This window comes from Ochotona princeps, chromosome 6 (assembly GCF_030435755.1).
Source record: "Ochotona princeps isolate mOchPri1 chromosome 6, mOchPri1.hap1, whole genome shotgun sequence".
NCBI classification, from domain to species: Eukaryota; Metazoa; Chordata; class Mammalia; order Lagomorpha; family Ochotonidae; genus Ochotona; species Ochotona princeps.
Window position 1 is genome coordinate 45,722,822 of NC_080837.1, and position 20,558 is coordinate 45,743,379.

Genomic DNA, 20,558 nt, shown 5'->3' on the forward strand with positions numbered 1-20,558 from the left:
AAGCTGAAAAAAAAAATAACATCTTATGTACTTCTTTCTTACAAAGATCTCATTTCTGGAAGCTATTGCCCCTCAGGCAGACTAACGAGAAGTACAGTTTACTTCAGTAGCACCCAGGCAGGGTAAAACTCCTGTCCTGGTGCCTCGGTATTAGCATGGCAACTCATCACAGGGGCAACACCTTGCTATGCTTGCCACATAATAATTAAGCAACTTTACTTATCCATTACTTACTGATCAGCTAATAAGGATTGGTAGGGAAGGGGATCAGGAAATAAAAATTTCCATCTACAGAATACTTTAAAAACCCAATACTAATTTCACAATTAAGGAATCCTTTTAAATTTTAATAAGCTTCATTACTTCAAGTGTCACTTTGCCAGCTTTCCCATAATCTGACCTAAATTTCAAAAACAGGCCTGGCATTGTTTACAATGCTGGATTCCTGGATCAGAGTGCAAGTTTGAGCCCTGTCTGTTCTACGTCCAATCCAGCTGCCTGTCAATACCTCTGGGAAAGCAGCGGATGATGCTCCCAGGCACTTGTGCCCCTGCCAGCCACATGGCAGATCAGGGTGGAGTTCTGGGCACCTCATTATTGCCTGACCCAGACTTGGCTGCTGAGGTCTCTGGGGAGTGAATGAATAGAAGATATATCCTTTTTTCCTCCTCTTTCTCACTTTGCCTTTCAGGCGCAGATAGAGAAATAAGCCAACAAAAAAGTTGTGTAAATTAAGTTTCCAGCAGAACCATGGTTCCTTTTCCTCCCGTCCTCAGGAGATCCCCTTCCCTTACTTCAGAGTCTTCCCTAATAGATCTTTGTGAGCTCTAATTACTTTTCTCCTCTCATTTCTAAAGTTAGCTAACCAAGTATGTTCTCTTTAGTGAAACTCATTAGCAAGAACAGTGGCCCCTTTTCCCACTTTGCAGTGTCTAAATGGTGAGCTTACATCTTTGATCTGAACAGTAAACTCCTTCTCATCCATGCCTCGGCGGAGCTTGGTGAACTGGGCTGCTGCTGTGGTGACGGCGGACGTGTCCTCCTCTGCCATGGAGGCTGCACTGCTACTTCGGGGTGTGGGCACTGGAGAATCACCGTATTCTCCAGGGGTCAATGAGGGACTATCTAATAAGTGGTTGCCTGGCCCCAACATGCCTCCTGCTATTGCTTCCTGGTTCCTGCGGCTCGAAGGCCACTTCCCTGAGAGTACGGCCTGGCAGACGAGGTCAATACGGTTTATCAGGACACGATCCTGAGTGGTGAAAAAGAAAGAAATACCATTTAAATCAAAGTCTTGAGTATTTGGCTATTTGATTCTGTGAAACACAACACTGAAGTCATCACCAGGATGGGTAAAATCACAAGACAGAAAGGAGAGAAGTAATACCATCAAAAGCCTAAGCAAGCCAACTGAATGCAAAGTTCTGCACTGAACGTAAAAATAAACCAAAACCTTCTGTTGCTTATTCCCTGGATGTAACGTTTCACTTTGTTTCTGCACACTGCATGTTCAGCTTTGAGGCTGTTATTACCTTGGGCCACTCAGAAGCTCTTTGTCTTTCCTGCAGCAGCAAAAGCTCAGGGGTCATTTGTTCTCCATCTTCATTTGGGAATCCATCTTGGGACATAGTAAGGGACAGGAGACTCTCTTCATCATAGAGCTTTGAGCGGGAATGGTCAGCAGCTAGAGGTCACATGGAGTGTATGAGCAAAGATAGGAGAGTAATGTTATATGGGAGTGGTATTACATGGGCTTTGAACAAAGGCCCAAAGAAGAACAGATTTCTTTTGACATGTAACCAAATCAAAATCCAAATCTCTCAAGAGGTTGCCTTTAGTAAAAAAAAGGGAAAGAGCAGAGGGGAGAACAGGAAAGAGGGACAATAGCCAGTAACTTTCACTCACTTAGCTTTTCTTCCTTCTCGTCCTCACTCTCATCAGTGCTGGAGCTGGAGCTGGATGAGGATGAGGAAGAAGAGGATGATGGTGACAGCTTGCTCAAGTCCAGCTCAGAGTCTGAATCATCCTCATCTTCCAGTTTGACTGGTGGAATACTTCGGGGAACCAGAGGGGTGGTATCAGAGGGGGCTACACGCACTTCATAGTCTTGTGGGGTTGGTTGGCTCCTGGCCACCACCTCATGCTCTAGCTTTAAAGTCAGACTCTCCAGACTGGGGACCTGGGCAGCTGTCTCCTCTGGTGACTTTTCAACAGGAGCATCTGGGCGCAGGGACAATGGTGAGGCAGTGCGCGAGGTATACTGCTGGTGGAGCAGTGGAGTAGAGCAGCGTGACAGGGATGGAGCTGGTGCTCCTGCCTGATGGTTCTGCATGTAATTCATTCGGGCAGCAAGAAAAGAGAAGTCTGGGTCCTGCATGATGTTGCAGTCTGTTTGGCTCACCCCATGGCGGGCTGCTCCTCGTAGTAGCTCCCCATCATGCCGAACAGGCTCCCACCATTTGGGCAATTCAGGACCTGGAGGCTGACACAATGCCAGCCGATCTTCCAAAAGAGGGTGACATAAAACTTGTTCCCTTAAGCGTCGAAGCAACTCAATACGGTAAAGAGTCCGTGAGGCCCTCTCCTCAGTGATGGGCTCAATGAACAGATTAGGGTCAGGGGGTTCTGCAAGAGAAAAGGATGGAAATCAAAATGTACCAAGAGCGGTTCTGTCACCACCCATCTCAGCTCACCCTAACTCTCCAACCCAGCTTACCATCTCCAGCTGCTGGGGGCAGGCGGCACACTTGACGACACATGGCCACAAAGCCATGGAAGTACTTGGTAAGGCTTTCATCTGTTTTTTTGTCTAGTCGGGCAAAAGTGCGGAAGCGATCCCAATGGAACTGCATGGTGTCAGGGTCATATTCCACACCAAAGGTAGATACTACTCGATAGAAATCAGTTTGTTCACGCCTTGTCCATCTACAAAGGGAAGAGGGGTATGGAAACAGTGACCAGGAGAGCACAGGAAAACTGGTCACTTCTTAGTGTGGCTTTAGAGCGCCAGAAAGCACAAATATTACAACAGAGGAATGGAAAAACGAGAGAAAGTCCAAAAGGACCATTCAGAGGTCTTATATAGCATCTAAGAATTATCAAGCTAAAAAGGTGTGGGTGTGGGTATGAGGCATAGAAATAACGAAACTGTCTACACAGTCCCACAGGTATAGCAGTTCCAGACAGAAAAGAAAACCCCTCTGAAGGTTAATCCAAATGTACCCTTCCTAAGATGGTTCTTAGTATAGAGCCTGCTTAGAAGACATATACCACAGCCCACATGCCTAGATATGTTTTACCGTTGCTGCTTCTCACGCCGTGCTATTTCTTTAAGCTTGAAGGCTGCTTCACAACGCCGCCGTCGCCGATCCCCACGTTCGGCAGCCTCTATCTTCATCTGCTCTCTCTTGTAGCTGCGCTGGTAGGCTGTTACCAGGCGCCTGAGCCTAGCAGTGAGGGCAGAGCCTGGAGGCCAGAATAGATGGCCTGGCTGTTGGGTCACCTGGGCTGTGAGAAACAAAGTGGAATGAACAAGAAGTGTAGATACTAAGCTGATATTTCAACCCACCCTAAGGCAAAGCTTTTCAAGAATCCCAGGATAAGAGAGAATTCAGTCAATAAGTTCCCAATCCCACCACCCCACACAAAATTGTACTAATTGACCTAGAAGTTTACCTTCATCTCCATCAATCACTGAGATCTCCTCATCCATCATCATCAAGGGATCACCCTAGAGAAGGAGATCCACCCCAGAGGATGGAGGGGGGAGTAAAAGGGGAGAAAGTTGGCACTCTGAAATCACTTGCTTGTATGTGTCCTTCTATGGCACCAAGGATCAATAAACGCGTCTAACAAAATGAATCCTCACAAAAATTTGGAAATGACCAGCTAAAGGAATAAGCAAGTAGAACCAGACAGGTAGTTCTTATTAATGGATCAAAAATAATAGGACTCAGGAATTCAGTCAAACAACAGCCTTCGATATCAAGCATGGGTCCCTCCTCAACCATAAAGCCATCCCTGATCTCCCCCAAGCGGCCATATGATCTTCTCCATAAACATTTGATATCATCAGTTTTTCTTTTCCATTTCATATTCTAATATACCTCAATATTCAAAGCATGGGAAAATCTTAACTATTCAGTAATGGAGAAAAGCTAAGCACAAATGAGAATCCCTTACCTCATCATCTTGATCCTTCGGTGGACCCTGGAGGGGTTTATATTCAGGATCCTCACAATCCTTATCAAAGTCAACCCTAAAATTATTCAGAGGCATAAGCAAATATTAAAAAATATGTCTTCTATCACTAAGAGGGACATAGGATGAAGACCTGGCCAGTTACGTACAGCATCTAACAACACAAGAAATTACAATAAACCAACAAAGTGACACAATTGCCTGTATTTGAAATCCAACACTTCGATAAGAATGCGACCTTTTAAAGCCTTTTTAGTTGTTTAATCCATCCGTTGCCACTTTTAAAATTTTTACTCTTTATTATGTCATTTGAATGGCCCATGCTTTTTGTTCGTTCTACCATGATCCATTATGCAGCTAGGTGACATAATCTATAATTTCCAGTGCATAAATAATCCAACTTTGAGGATCCTATGCTAAGCAAACTGAAATTGTGATCAATTAAAAAAAAATAAAACCTAAATTGTTTATGAATATGAAGGTATTTACCAAGTAGGCCAACCATTTCACATGCCCCTCAGGTTTTCATGTGAGAAGTTTTGTTTAACTCACTGGCACCCAAGCCAGGGCAACACTGCCCTACCTGGTGGCTCAGTATTAGCATGGCAACTCATCACTGGGGCATGTATCAAGGCTGAATAAATACCTTACACATTAGGTAGCACTGGAAGATGAAATCAGGGCTGAAATTGCCTTGTATTATAATATATAGGCAACATATATTGAGCTGATTGCTGTATTTCAAGACAACCATCACCTATTTTCTCAGTTATGGCTATGCAGAAAAGTATGATAAAGACAATCAGAACAACAATGAATCAATGAGTCACTTGGGTGTTACACTGATTTTCCCCCGTGGTTGCTTCTCAGGACATCCCGTGCTTTATGTCCATTAACAAGTCCTAACTGACAGTTCAAATCTTCATAAGGATTTATCATTCATTGAATATAACCACCATTAAGAATCCGGGTCAGGGGCCTGGCACAGTAGCCTAGCAGCTAAAGTCCTCAACTAACATGTGCTGGGATCCAATATGGGCACCAATTCATGTTCCAGCGGCCCTGCTTCCCATCTAGCTTCTTACTTGTGGCCTGCGAACTTCAGTTGAGGATGGCCCAAAGCCTTGGGAACCTGCACCAGTGTGGGAGACCCGGAAGAGGTTTTGGGCTCCTGGCTTCAGGTTGGCTCAGCTCCGGCTGTTGCGGTCACTTGGGGAGTGAATCATCGGACAGAGGATCTTTCTCTGTCTCTCCTCCTCTCTGTATATCTTACTTTCCAATAAAAATAAAATAAATCTTAAAAAAATAATAATAAATCTTAAAATAAAAACAAACAGGGCCCGGCGGCGTGGCCTAGCGGCTAAAGTCCTCGCCTTGAACGCCCCGGGATCCCATATGGGTGCCGGTTCGAATCCTGGCTGCTCCACTTCCCATCCAGCTCCCTGCTTGTGGCCTGGGAAAAGCAGTTGAGGACAGCCCAAAGCTTTGGGACCCTGCACCTGCGTGGGAGACCCGGAAGAGGTTCCTGGTTCCCGGCATCGGATCGGCGCTTACCGGCCCGTTGCGGCTCACTTGGGGAGTGAATCATCGGATGGAAGATCTTCCTCTCTGTCTCTCCTCCTCTCTGTATATCTGACTTTCCAATAAAAATAAAATAAATCTTAAAAAAATAATAATAAATCTTAAAATAAAAACAAACAGGGCCCGGCGGCGTGGCCTAGCGGCTAAAGTCCTCGCCTTGAACGCCCCGGGATCCCATATGGGTGCCGGTTCGAATCCTGGCTGCTCCACTTCCCATCCAGCTCCCTGCTTGTGGCCTGGGAAAAGCAGTTGAGGACAGCCCAAAGCTTTGGGACCCTGCACCTGCGTGGGAGACCCGGAAGAGGTTCCTGGTTCCCGGCATCGGATCGGCGCTTACCGGCCCGTTGCAGCTCACTTGGGGAGTGAATCATCGGATGGAAGATCTTCCTCTCTGTCTCTCCTCCTCTCTGTATATCTGACTTTGTAATAAAATAAATAAATCTTTAAAAAAAAAAAAAAAAAAAAAAAAAACAAGAATCCAGGTCAGGGGAGCTATGTTGTCTCACAGGACAAACCTTTATAGGCTAAACTCACAGCTTTCAGACAACCAAATCCAATGCTTACCCTTCTACTATGTCAGAAAAATTATCCAACACTCGATGTTCTGCTGCAATTGCTTTATCATCTGGCCGGCCAGCCTTTTCTAGAAAGCATAAGGCTGGGTCTGCCCTCATAGTATTGTATTTCTCATAGCCTATAAGAAAAAGAGCCAGAAGTTGAAGGAAATCAGAGATTCATTTTTGCCTGTATGTTTATATGGAAGCTATGGAATAATTAGAATGTGCGTTACTTGGCTTATGATCCATAATACAGTTAAAATGTTAATGGACATAGATGTTTTATTATATTACTATACTTCACATTTTATAACAATTTTTAGAATCATGAACACATTTAAACCAGGGATTGCAAATAGGAATTTAATCAAAGAGGAGCAAACATTTGGCACACTGGTTAAGAAGTTCCTTGGAATACTCCAGTTCCATGTCAGAGTGCATTGCACAAGTCTCAGCTGTGCTTTCAATTTCAGCTTCTTGTTAATGAGTAACCCTGAGAGGCAGCAAGTGATGGCTCAACTACCTGGGTCTCTGCCACCCATGTGGAAGACCTGAATTGAATTCCAGGGTCCTGGGTTTGATTGGGCCTGGGCCCAGCCCCATCTATTGTGGATAATTGAAGAATTAAACGGAAGAAGGAAACTCTCCTAAAGAAATTTAGTCAAAGAATTTCTATATTAGGGTGACAGATTTACAGAACCATTTAACTGGTAATCTTTCTATCATAATTCTTGCTACACAGAAGGAGAAAGAAAGCCAAATAATTTAAGGAGAAGTCATACGTTCTCAACTGAAGAATAACAAACTTACTTTTCTACATAGTGACTCTGAATATTTGATGAACACACTCCAGGATAAGTGAATTCTTTTGTAATACCTGTGTCTTGTAAGTAAATCTAAGACAACTACTCATGGTTTTTATCTCATTAAAGTCAACAAATGTGTAGGTCAACTACCATTAATTTTGTTTTATTTGACAGAAAACCATTCTTAAAAAAAGAAAAGCTTTCTAATTCATGAACTTAGTGGGCTGTAAATTAGCACAAAATGCTTTTAGTGCCTGTGATTTGTTATGGGATTAAACTGCATGAGTATATTCGCTTCTTGTATCCTATTTTTGTTTCAAATGAAACACTGCTGCTCATACCTACTGACTGCTGAACATTTACACAACTGGGACACATGCATAAATAGAACACTTTCAACATGCTACAGAAAGTCATACAAAATAAGTGTGGTCCTGATAGTACATGAGTAGGCATTTATTACCTTCCCTGATTTGTGGAACCTTAACTTAGACATCACCACATACAATGAACTACCATAAGGTTAATCATGATTATGCAACAGATGGGAGGCTCCCTACCTTGAGATTTAACTATCCACCTGGTCATTCTTGAGCATTTATTTATAGCAACTAGTGACTATGGTCTGGATATTTAGGAACTCAAGCATAAGAGCTTTCTAGTTAGAAATAAACCTATAGCACATCAATCATAGAACTCATTTACTGGTCATGAGCTTTTTACTAAATGTTTTACACATGAACTTAAATCTTAAATGAAAAAGAAATTAAGCTAGAAGAAGGCACCTACCATGTTTAAAGACTCCAATGAGGAGGGATTTGTCAGCTTCACTGTCCCACCATGTTGTTGGAACCTCCAGCTGATCCACTACTGGGAACCATATGTCAATCTCACTAGAGACACAAGAGGGCAGAGTCACCAAAGCAATGCTGCAAATTAAAGCGATAATCCTTGGAAAGATTAATAGTTATTTCCCTTAATCTAGTAAATAAATATGATCATGTATCTACCTTATTTCCTAACCACAAGTATCAAATACAGGATTAAAGACCGGATTTATAGATTTAAATTAACAGGCATCTCAAAGGACAACAGAGAATGAAATAAGCAACTCAATCTTTCCGGGAGTAAGGCAGAACAGAGCAAAAAGTACAAATTACAGCGAAACCATACCTGGCAATGGCACCCCCTAACACTTTCTCTGCCTGGTCTCCAATAACCTCTTGCCTCAGGTAGTACAACATTCGTACACGCAACAGTACCCTGGAAGGAAGCAAGGAAGGAAAGAACAAGAGCTAGCTCATTAACAGTGTAGAAGGTTTGAGCTGGAAAATCTCTTTGCTAAATTCTATTCTTACTTGTTACACTGATGCTTCAAGTGCTTTTTGTAACTTTCATCTTGGAACAAAGTGTCAGGGTTATACTTCCGTATCCAATCTGCTTTATGGATATCAAATGTGCTTTGTGATTTTACTTTTTTTCCTTTGCGTCCACGGGGCACAGGGATAGACAGACCTGGCAAAGGAGAGATGTCCAAGACTTGGATTGAGAAAAACCCTTGGAACTGCACAGGAACTAAATAACCGATAAGAGAGATGAGCAGGGAAGAGTTGATAATTACCTGAATGATTCTGCAATTCTTTTGTCTTGCCATTCTCAGCAGGGCTAATCAAGTCCCAAATGAAGCCTTTGATATTTTCATCTCCACGGTAGTGCAGAAGACAGTAGACAAGGATGGCTCGGCAAATTGTCTCCACATCTCGTTCAGTCATGCGTCGCTTAAAGCGTCCATGAGACAAAATATCTCGCCACCGTCCCCAACTCAACAACAGAAAACAAAACCTTATTGTTTTTTTTTTTCCTGGGAACACTAATTCAACAAGAATTACCCCTAAGAATTACAGCTTCCGGGCCCGGCGGCGTGGCCTAGCGGCTAAAGTCCTCGCCTTGAACGCCCCGGGATCCCATATGGATGCCGGTTCTAATTCCGGCTGCTCCACTTCCCATCCAGCTCCCTGCTTGTGGCCTGGGAAAAGCAGTTGAGGACGGCCCAATGCATTGGGACCCTGCACCCGTGTGGGAGACCCGGAAGAGGTTCCTGGTCCCCGGCTTCAGATCGGTGCGCATCGACCCGTTGCGGCTCACTTGGGGAGTGAATCATCGGATGGAAGATCTTCCTCTCTGTCTCTCCTCCTCTCTGTATATCTGGCTTTGTAATAAAATAAATAAATCTTTAAAAAAAAAAAAAAAAGAATTACAGCTTCCAAAATGAAAGATGAAAAGATCTTGAGAAGTGCAGTCATAGAATAACAGGAGTCAACTCCCTCCACTGTAAAAATTTCTCAGGTTCTCCCCTCTCCCTTTAGATGTGGCTTCCAATTTGAAAGGTAAGTCCTGGGTCAGTCAGGATTGAGATAATGGCACCTCTCATTGTAAGGTCTTACCCATACACCAGCAGGTGTTTTTCCACCCGAAAGCAATCAGTGCGCCCATAGGCATGATGACGGTCATGTCTTCGGGAGCGTGGTCGCTCATCGTCTTCACTTTCCAGATCAGAAAACTCTACCAGGTCATCATCTTTCAGTGTGCTGAAGTGACGGGTCTGTTTTCGTACTCTAGGTGTGTCAATCACTAAGTTGTTCTATGTAGAAGAGAGAAAAATTAGTTGTTTCTTGATATGTTCAAGAGAAGAGAAATAAAGACAATTAAGTTATGAAATAGCCTTGGTCATAACATATGTAGAAACCCAAAGACATTTAAAATAATCTTCAAGTACTCAGGAAGCAACTGCAACTGGTAGATATCAAAGTACATTTCTGGGGCCTCTTAGGTTAGAGTGTTTCTAGAACAGTCCCTCCATATATATCACCATAAACTGATAGCAACAAAGAATCAGAAAAACTATGAAGACTCCTGAAAGTTGTGGGACTATTTGTATTTGTTCTCTTAAGGAACAGTAAACTCACCTTGCTATTCAGCAGATCCATGTCTAGGTCTGCCTTTTTGGCCCACTTCTGCCAAAAGTTGGGGTCATCTAGAGAAATGTCTGTTCTATTTTCAGAAGCAACAAAGCTTGCCTAGTAAGGAAAAAAAAGGAAAGTTAAGTTTTGTGCATTTGAAAGGCAGAAAGAGAGGGGGAGAGGGAGAGAAAGGCTATGCATAAATACTGGTTCACTCCCCATATATCTACAAGAGCTAGCTCAATCCAGGAAGACTACTGGGTGACAGGGAACCAATACTCAAGCCATAGTCTGCTGTATCCCAGGACACACATGAGCAGGAAGACAGTAATCAGAGCAGCTGGGACACAAACCAGGCAAGCTGATATGGGGGATAGTGGTGTCTTCATGCCTGTACCAAAATTTTGGCCTCTAGAGTTATATTTTAAAAAGACATTTAAATTCTATAGATTTGTGGTTCCATCCCTGCATTACCACCTTTTTGCACAAACAGAGCATACCTTAGCGAAGGTTGAACCTTTTCCTTCAGATTCAATGGTAATGGTTGTAGTTCGTCTTAACAAAATTTGGTCAATATCTTCTTCACAAAACTTGGAGCCCTCATCATCTTCTTCCATTATGGCTGCGTATGCCCCTTTTCTTAAGAGATCTTCAATTTCTTTCTTAGAAAATTGTTGGATCTGGAAAAAACAACGGAAAGATAAAAAGGCGACTAGAACAGCATTATCTTTTTTTTTTTTTTTTAGAAAAATATCATTTTGAGAGAGTTACAAAGAGAGAGAATGATAAAGAGAAATTTGTTCCATCTGCTGGTTCACTCTGTAGATAGCCAAAACAGCTGGGGCCCGGCTAGACGGAAGCTGGGAGCCAGGAGCCGCATCCAGGTCTCCTACACATGTGGCAGAAGGACAAACATTCAAGCCATCTGCTGCTGCTTTTCCCAGGCCATTAGCAGGGAGCTAAATTACAATTGGTGCAGTTGGGACACAGACTTTCCCCTTGTGGGATGCTGGCATCCTGGCTTCATCTGCTACACAATGCCAGCCCCATAGCATAGCAGTTCAATTATTACATCATAAAAAAATAATAATAAAAAAAAAGAAATGTGTGAATAACTTAAAAAAGAATCAAGAGTCTAAGTAGGGTACTCAGACTCCTGATAAAAATAGCCTTTATTTCCCACTATTGCTAAGAATCACTACCAACTTGTCCACAGACTAAGAAAACTCACTCCAGTGATGTTGCCATCTCGACCACTCATAGACTGAAGTACAGCCTTATCCAATCCCAACTTGAGGCTAGCCTTATCAAACATCTCTCGCTCATACGAATTACGCGTGATGAGACGATACACTTTCACAGCTTTGCTCTGCCCAATTCGATGACATCGTGCTTGGGCCTGGTTTAGGGGAGAGTGAAGCAAAAGAGAACATAAATTAGGTGGTTAAAAGGAAATAATATAGCAACTTTTTTTAACATTTATAAAACAGCTATGTTAGCAACATAAAGCCAAAAGTTCCATATTGCAGATCGGGGGTAATCAAATTATACAGTCTCCATGGACATTTGTTTCTGTAAATAAAAGTCTACTATAAAAGTGTTGCTAATTCATCAAGTACTGTCAATGGCTCTTTTTCTGCTACAATGGTAGATCTGAGTGCTTGCTACACAGTCAATATGGCTCACAAAGACACAATATTCATTACTGTTTATAGTACTCCTGTATTAGAAAAAGTCTGCTGACTCATCACCCCTAGGTAAGTAAATAATTCCATACCCTTCTGAGGGAGCGGTTTAAGAGACCCAGATCTTATTGAAAACCTCCAAGTTAGGTAGCTAGTCTCAAAGATAGTAATCCTTTACCTGAAGGTCATTTTGTGGGTTCCAGTCAGAATCAAAAATGATGCATGTGTCAGCAGCAGTTAGATTAATACCAAGTCCACCAGCACGTGTGCACAATAAGAAGACAAAACGGTCTGAGTCAGGCTTGCTGAACCGGTCAATAGCAGCCTGCCGAAGGTTGCCTCTAACCCGCCCATCAATACGTTCATATAAGTACCTGTAGTGGAGGTAGAGGGTGGAAAGAGGGGGAGTCACATAAAAACCTACACATAGGAAGAAATCAAGAAAGCCGGATGAGACAGATATCCCTAGCTGGCCCAAAACCATGTAGTAGAGTTGAAACAAAATGTCTTAGGTATTTCTTTTACTGCCCCTGGTTAACTCTAATAAAACCCAGGCCCTCTTACTACTCATAGCTTTAGGAGGATACAGTAATCACAACACTGGAATGACTCTTTTCTTACCTCCTCTGAATTAGATAATCCTCTAGGATATCTAGGCAGCGTACCATCTGGGAGAAGATCAGCACTTTATGGCCGCCAGCTTTAAGTTTTGGAAGTAACTTGTCAATAAGAACCAATTTGCCAGCAGAACGAACCATGGCCTGCAGATGGAAGTCATGAGGTATAATGTGGCAAGCTTCTCGAAATTCAGTTAGGATTTTTTCTTCTGCACCTGCAAAAGAAAAAAAATGATCAAATTCGATACTGACATTCAGTGGAACAGATTAATCTATTTTGATGGCTTATTTAAAACTACGAAGTAAAAAGGTAATCTTATTGAAGATCAATTTTTCTTCCACACAGAATTTAAGAACCAAAATGCATAAATCATCTTTGTGGTACACAAAATATTCTAAGCAAGGCAGGTGTTCCTTGGGAAATGTTAGCAGAAAATATGTAAATGTGTGGATAGATAAGGAGTAGGATGAAATGCATAAGCCACCATCACCACCCTATAAGCAATCCAAAAGACAGCAAAATAGAGTATTAATGAGGACATTTATCTAAATAACAGAAAAGCTCAGCTCTTATTCTTGAAATTCTAAATACTAAATCTCATTTTATTTTCAAGATTATACAGGAACAAAAGAATAGAAAGAGTATGAGAAAAATATTCATCTCAGAATCTTTTTGAAAAGGCAGACTTTTTTTTTAAGATTTATTTTTATTGGAAAGGCAGATATACAGAGAGGAGGAGAGACAGAGAGGAAGATCACACTCCAAGTGGCTGCAATGGCTGGAGCTGAGCCAATCCGAAGCCAGGAGCCAGGAGCTTCTTTCAAGGTCTCCCATGTGTGTGCAGGGTCCCAAGCCTGTGGGCCATCCTTGGCTGCTTTCCCAGGCCACAAGCAGGGAGCTAAATGGGAAGCGGGACTGCCAGGATTAGAACCGGCGCCCATAAGGGATCCTGGCACGGTCAAGGCAAGGACTTTAACCACTATGCTATTGCGCCGGGTCCCAACCGACTTATTCTTAACCTTCTTTCCCTAATCCAAATTAGTTTTCATCAGTCCATTCATTCACTGTTCTTGACAAGTATCACTTTAGAAAAAGTGAACACAGGTAACAAAGAAGTATATATATTTTCCAGGAATTTCCTCACCATTGATGAGATATGGGTGGTTGCAGCATTTGCGCAACTCCATCATTGTGTTGAGAAGATTCGGCATGTTGGTGTGACCTGCCCCCTTGGAAAGGAAGGAGAAATTCTTTTCCAAAATAGCCCTGTAGTATTTCTTCTGGATGTTAGTCAGTTCTACCTCAATAATAGTTTCCTGCTTGGGTGCCAAGTTTTTTTCAACATCTTCTTTAAGTCTTCTTAGCATCATTGGCTTGAGAATGGCCTGTAGTTTTTGAACCTATAGTTTATTATAAAAAAAGAAATCAGTAACATGAGGACAAACATCTTACATTATGAGAAATCACAAAAAAATTAAATTAGAGCTTTCCAGTGCCTGAGGAATGTAAAGTTTAACAATGGCGCAGATGATACAAGCAAGGGAGTAAAAGTTCAGAACGGTCCTTGATGCTATGGCCACAGGTGTCCACCTCACATGTGAATCTTTTTTCAATGGTATACCATCAGACAAAATTTCCTACCTGTTCCTCTGTCTTCAGGTCTCCAAAGTCCTTGAGGAATTCTGATTCTGATGGGAACTGTGAAGGTTCCAAGAAATGAAGCAAACTAAACAGTTCCTCCACAGTATTCTGCAATGGTGTTCCTGTGAGTAACACTTTATGTTCCTAGACATGGAGAAAACAGAATGACATTTATTAACACAAAGAAATTCTAGGGTTTTCCAATAAGTCTAACATCCTTAGCTCTAATTTAGCTATAAAATGATAGCAGCATACCAGATTATTTTCTTCCACTTTACCCTCTCCTTTGATAAACACAAGACACTGAAGAAATCCCTTGACATTGTTTTTAAAATATTATACGCAATATTTTTACTGACTGCATATACATATTCATGTGCAAACTCCCCATCCCACCCCGAGATATCTCTCTAGGTAATGTCCCCATGCTTGACTACTATTGCTAGTAGTTCTTTGTAGTTGCTTCTATTGAGGTTAACCCTTTCAACCTAGCTTTGCTATAATAACATGCTCTGACAAAGACAATATAGCAGAGATCATACGATGTGTTTCAGAGCCTACTTCCAAGGTCTTGCAGCTGTGATTTTTGTCCTCTTGGAATACTGTTCTGAAATTATAATATAAAGAAGCCTAACCTGGCCCTTGGGAGACAATTCAGGTGCCCCAGTCAACAACTAGTGTCAACTGCCTGCAACAGAAATATTAATGACTCCAGGAAAATCCATTGAAACAACAGCTTAACAAGCCCCAGCCTAAGTGACTGGGTTCGAGAATGGTGAAAAATACAGTTGTTTTAAGCTAATAAGTTTTGCAGTATTTTGCTACCAAGACCAGGTGAACAATATAGCTTCCCACATCCCTTCCTGGTTGAGAATCACTAAAGCTCAACTGATTTCTAATTCTAAAGGTTATGATTTTCAGGCTAGCATTCCTACCACTCAAGATAAAAATTCTGATTCTTTTATCTTCTCTGCCAAATTAAAGCTTTATATTCCACATCAAAAGTTAGCATGGAGTACTTACCAGGTCCATGTGCTTGAGACTATCCAGCAGCTTGCAGTTACGGTTCTTCAGTCGATGGGCCTCATCAATAATGACACAACGCCACTCAATCTCACGAAGCTCAGGACAGTCTGACAGAATCATCTCAAAAGTGGTGATGAGGGCATCAAACTTGTATGCACCTGGTATGAGGCGCCCCTAAGCATGAAGACAGTTAAGTCAGAAAAGGCGTAACATGTACCTAAATGAGGAGCTCTTCTGAACTATGTTTCTGTAATGAGGCAGGTTTATCATAAAACACAAACTGGTCCCATGACCCCCCTTCCACTGCTGTCTATTTTCCTGATAAACAAAGAACATCAAATAACACTTAATACATTGCTTCAATATATTTGGCTTTGTGGAAAAATGAGAGATCTCACTGAATACATGTGTTTATGTATGTCTGCCCTAGATCTTATGCTAGTTAACAATCAAATCCATAAATATTGGGTAATGCTGAAATATTCAAGACAAAAATCAAGGTGAAAATAGTTAATACAGAAACATGTTAATACTAATTACTGTATAAGTGATAGAAGAATCAAATCACTGCTTTTAAAAATATATTTATTTATTTGAAAGAGAGACAAAAAAAGACATATTCTTTTTTTTTTTTTTGAAAGAGACATATTCTTATCTGCCAATTCACTCCCCAGATTAACACTAACAGTGGGTGTGGCTGAAGTCAAGAGCAAGGAACCCAAGCATTTGGGTCATCCACTACTACTTTTCCAAAAGCCATTAGTAGAGTTGGATCCAAGAGTGGAACAGGGACTTCAACCAGTGCCCATATGGATGCCAGCACTGCATGGGCAGCTTTACTCAATACAATACAATGCCGCCTCCAAATTAATAGTGCAATTGTTACCATGCTGTTTGGGAAACTGCTGGAGTCAAGCAAACAGACACCACCAATAACACAAACACCATATCAGAATACTAGCTGAAGTCATGGCTGCCCACTTCTGATTCGGCTTCCTGTTACCATGCCTGGGGAGTGGAACACAGCCCAAAAGCCTGAGGCTCTGCCAACCACACAGGATACTCAAATGGAGTGCCTGGCTCCTCTCTTCAGCCCAGCCTAGTTTCGACAGTGATGATCATTTGAGGGAATCCAGCAGATGGTAGATTTCTTTCTCTCTGTGTCCCCACCCGGTTACTCTCTTAAAAAAAAAAAAGTTAACAACAACAAAAGAGGGAGGGAGGGGAAAAAATATAGAAATATAGTTTAGGACACCTACATCGCATACTGGAGTGCTTGCACGTAGGTCCTTAATGTGTTTTTATCTCTGACCTTCAGCTAATGCACATAGTAGGAGGGAGCAGGCAATGGCAAATGGCTGTGTCCCTGCCATTCACAGAGATCTACACTGAGCTCTGGGCTCCTGGCTTTGGCTTGGCTCAGCTCTGTCTATTATGGGCATTTGGAGTCTTCATCTATAACTCTGATCCTTACAAATGAAATAAATTCAAGCGTTTTAAAAAAGAATATATTGGAGAGGCTGGTGCAGTGGCTCAATAGGCTAATCTTCTGGCTTACAGTGGTAGCATTCCACATAGGCACGGTTCTAGCACCAGCTGCTCCACTTCTGATCCAGCCACCTGATGATGGCCCAGGAAAGCAGCAGAGGATGGTTCAAGACCTTGGGCCTCTGAGTCCACATGGGAGACCCAGAAGAAGTTTCTGGCTCCTGGCTTTGCACTGGCTCAGCCCTGACCCTTGTGGCCCTTTATTTATTTTAAATAAATAATTTTCTTTTAGCAGGAGAGAGAAAAGAATGTTCTGACCAATAAATGATGAAATGATGGATATTATCACTTTGAAATCCTTAAACAGTGGTGCCAGGCAATGATCTAAATGACTAATAACTGACAAAACACAACTGGTGGATGTATACAACATTATTGATGAAGCAGCATAACTAGATTCCCCCCCATCAAATGAAGAACAGTGCTGTGTAACAAAATTTTTTTTCAATGTTAAATGTAGCAGATGGCAGACATACTGGATAGCAAGCTCTAAACTTATGCATTTGTATGAAATTATCAGGAACTGTTAAAAGGTACCAAGGGGACTAGAATCAGCAATCGTCAGAATACAGAAAACCCTACAGACCAATCATCTGGTGTCTTCCAGGAAAAACCATAAAAGAAGAGAATAAGGGGGACCCATAAAGATGCTTCACAAAACTGGAAGAAAATACAACTAAAATATATTAAGCTTATTTGGTGCAGAATTCTTTGGTGGAGTCCAAGCAGTTTTGTCATAATGTGTTTTTTTTTTTTTCATTAACTGTTTGAAAACCCCTCAATAAAACTGAGACTAGAAATACATTAACTGATAGTAATATAAAGACCTTACTTACAATCCAATTTATGCAATTTCACAAACATTACAAGACATTCACAAAAAGGTACAATGGTATTTGATAAGGAATGTCTGGATTTTTTCAAGTGTAATCATGGTATTTGCCTTTTAGACATAAATACTGAAATCTTGAAAGATTAAATGAAGGAATATGAGATGTGATTAAAATAGCCTGGGAAATGGAAACAAACGGGTAAGGGAACACAGGACCCAAGAGTGACCATACTGTTAACTGGGTGATAGTTATACCACATTTTTAAATTTCCACAGAAGAACGAAATGATTTGGACAAAAATTTCATAAGGCTTAGGGGACAGGGCTGGTGTCATGGTACAGTAGGTTAGTGGTATCTCAAAATGGGGTAGTGGTTTAAGTCCTCTCTGTCCTGCTTCGGTTCCAGCTTCCTGGTATTGGGCATGGAAAGGTAGTAGACGAGGCTCCAAGTGCATGGGTCCCTGATACCCACACAGGAGACCAAGATGGGGTCCTTGCTATGGACTGGCCTAACCCCATATGTTGTGGCCATTTGGGGAGTGAATCTGCACATGGAAGATTTCTCTTTGTCCTTCATATCTCTATACCTCTTTCAAAGAAATAAAAAGTAAAAGTTTATCACTATAGGGATTAAAGAATTACAGAGTAGCTAGAACTTTATTCTGAGAGATAATTTTAAAACTATCAACACCCTTAAAATTTGATGTAAAATGTGTGTTCATAAAGCCAGAATTTTCACTGGCTCAAAATTTCTTTCTAGGTTAAAAATAGTAGTCAAAAAACAAACCTACATACTGCTGTATAAAAATGCCTTAAATCATACATGCAAAAAAAGCCTCAATAAAAGTCTTTTATTCATATGTGGTCCCTAAAATACCAGTCATCTTGTCCTACTCTCCTTAATCCACAGCATTCCCAAGACACACAACTCACCCGTGAATCCTTGCAGTACATTTCATATTGCTGAATCATCTGCCGACTGGCCAGACTGCCATGATACACAATTGTGTTCATCTCAGTCCATGTATTGAATTCTCGCTCCCAGTTGGTAATTGTTGACAGTGGGGCAATAACTAAGAAAGGGCCATGGATGCCCACATTATATACCTCCTGTAAGAAGGCAATGGACTGAATAGTTTTACCCAATCCCATCTCATCAGCCAAGATGCAGTTCTGCCTACGGATTCCCCACAGGGAGAGAAGGAAGAAAAGAAAAAAAGAAAATGATGTCAAAAGACATTATCTTTACAAAAGGACATATGAAGACATTATTTCAAAAGAGAATGAGTACAAACAATCCCAGACTAAGCTTTCACCTGATGAGTCCTCTCATTTACCTGTTATACCAATTAAAAAGTAGCCAATTGACCCCTTCCAACTGATATTCCCGTAACTGGTTTCTGTTTTTATATTCATGAGATAGCTCCAACTTCTTCCAGGCACATGCCTGAGGGCGATTCTAAAAAACCAAGAGGAAATTTGCCTAAATGGAATGATACTAACAGAATAAGTCAAGACTTACAAGGCAATTCTAGTAGTTCAAGTCAATTTAAAAATTTCACTGCTTGGTTTAAAACATTTAAATGTATGAGTTAATAAAGATACATTTCTTTAAAAAAATTAAAGAAAGAAAAACCTGCTTTTATAAGATGAAACTTTAAACTTATTTTGGAAATAAGCGAAAATATTCTTTAAGGCAGTTTCTACTTCAAACTGAAACCAAGTAGCAGAGGAAATAAATTTCTCTTTATTATTCTGTGTCTTCAGCTTTTGTAAGTTTGATGTTTTCTGTAATAAAAACTAAATCACAAAGATTACACAGAGAAAAAAGTTAATCATCACCTAAATAGAACTTTAGGCTCCTAACCAGAGGAAGAACCTTGTTTCTTTTTCCTTTTATGGCCAAGGGAATTCTGCATATTTATCACAGCCATACAAAATTATCAGCTATAAAAATTAGTCTGTTAAGAGACTTATTGAATTCAGTCCCGCCTACAGTTGCCTGGGCAAGGCCAGACCAAATGATTCTGTAGGCCTTCTTGGCTCACAGCTAGATTTTCCTACCCAGGGCCTGGCATGGTAGCCTAGCGGCTAAAGTCCTTGCCTTGCACATATGGGGATCCCATATGGGTGCCAGTTCTAATCCCAGTGGCCCCGCTATCCATCCAGCTCCCTGCTTGTGGCCTGGGAAAGCAGTCAAGGACCCTGCACCCATGTGGGAGACCCAGAAGCCGCCCAGGGCTCCTGGCTTTGGATTGGTTCAGCTCTGGACGTTGAGTGGTCACTTGGGGAGAGAATCAGCAACAGACATAAGATTTTTCTCTCTGTCTCTCCTCCTCTCTGTATATCTAACCTTCCAATAAAATAAAATAAATAAATCTTAAAAAAAAATCCCCCCCCAGTTCTGTATATTTCAAAATGTAAATGTACTTACCACTCTTTTGAGTTCTGGGTGCCTTGATTGGATCCGTTTAAATTCTCTAATCTTGCCTTCATCAACATCCTCTTTCAGCTCCCATGTACTATCTTCATAAGGCAGAGAGCACCATTTCACTAGGTAGTAAATTACAGGCTAGAAGAAAAGAAGCCAATGACTTTATATACAGACTCCGTTCTGTGCTGCGCATATAGGGTAGAAAATGACTATAAAGTCAGATCACCAAGTGTTGATACACAAAAGCTACTGAAAGAAATGGCTAACCACACCAACTATAGGGTCACTTACTGATACACTGTTCGTGGCTTTGATAACGCTTTTCATTTGAATATATTCTAGACTCAGTAGTTTCTAGAACACTAAATGCTAACACATTATGAACATCCACCAAAAAGATCGAAGGAAAAACATAAAAAAAAAAAAAGCCCTTGTCTTGCATTCAGTTGAAATTAAAGAATATAAGTTAATCTCATATTATTCTCCTGGCATAAAGTTTATTAGAGTGGAAACTAGGCTACTCGCAGGAGGAGTAACAGAGTAAACCTGCTGGAGCACACCATGGCAGACAACACTGGACTTTTGAACACACATGTGGAAGTAAACAGACTTCCCTGTGAACCCCAGGAGATAACACAACAGGCCTCAATGCACACAGGTAACTAATGGG

The 20,558-nt window shown here is 41.4% G+C and overlaps 1 protein-coding gene and 2 non-coding genes across 14 annotated transcripts in view; all 3 read right to left on the reverse strand.

Moving 5' to 3' along the window:
• CHD8 (chromodomain helicase DNA binding protein 8) overlaps positions 1-20,558 on the reverse strand; it is a 74,819-nt gene that overhangs the window by 4,377 nt on the left and 49,884 nt on the right. For 10 of the 12 annotated variants that reach the window (XM_058666167.1, XM_058666169.1, XM_058666168.1 and 7 more), the window contains 24 exons: positions 19,889-20,026; positions 18,792-18,913; positions 18,388-18,631; positions 15,072-15,248; positions 14,049-14,192; positions 13,552-13,807; positions 12,411-12,621; positions 11,968-12,163; positions 11,336-11,503; positions 10,605-10,784; positions 10,111-10,221; positions 9,589-9,785; positions 8,766-8,965; positions 8,503-8,683; positions 8,318-8,407; positions 7,934-8,037; positions 6,346-6,475; positions 4,183-4,258; positions 3,676-3,730; positions 3,300-3,507; positions 2,717-2,925; positions 1,906-2,625; positions 1,533-1,684; positions 950-1,252 (listed from right to left, as the gene is read on the reverse strand). In XM_058666167.1, the coding sequence (XP_058522150.1) occupies positions 950-1,252; positions 1,533-1,684; positions 1,906-2,625; positions 2,717-2,925; positions 3,300-3,507; positions 3,676-3,730; positions 4,183-4,258; positions 6,346-6,475; positions 7,934-8,037; positions 8,318-8,407; positions 8,503-8,683; positions 8,766-8,965; positions 9,589-9,785; positions 10,111-10,221; positions 10,605-10,784; positions 11,336-11,503; positions 11,968-12,163; positions 12,411-12,621; positions 13,552-13,807; positions 14,049-14,192; positions 15,072-15,248; positions 18,388-18,631; positions 18,792-18,913; positions 19,889-20,026 (4,572 nt within the window). The remainder of the gene's footprint in view (positions 1-949; positions 1,253-1,532; positions 1,685-1,905; positions 2,626-2,716; positions 2,926-3,299; positions 3,508-3,675; positions 3,731-4,182; positions 4,259-6,345; positions 6,476-7,933; positions 8,038-8,317; positions 8,408-8,502; positions 8,684-8,765; positions 8,966-9,588; positions 9,786-10,110; positions 10,222-10,604; positions 10,785-11,335; positions 11,504-11,967; positions 12,164-12,410; positions 12,622-13,551; positions 13,808-14,048; positions 14,193-15,071; positions 15,249-18,387; positions 18,632-18,791; positions 18,914-19,888; positions 20,027-20,558) is intronic. The other 2 variants (XM_004584662.3, XM_058666176.1) reach the window with 1 other exon arrangement.
• LOC118759361 (small nucleolar RNA U6-53/MBII-28) lies at positions 68-175 on the reverse strand. Its single transcript, XR_004996153.1, has one exon. It is a non-coding gene; the product is annotated as a small nucleolar RNA U6-53/MBII-28 (small nucleolar RNA).
• On the reverse strand, positions 4,713-4,822 carry LOC118759360 (small nucleolar RNA U6-53/MBII-28). Its single transcript, XR_004996152.1, has one exon. It is a non-coding gene; the product is annotated as a small nucleolar RNA U6-53/MBII-28 (small nucleolar RNA).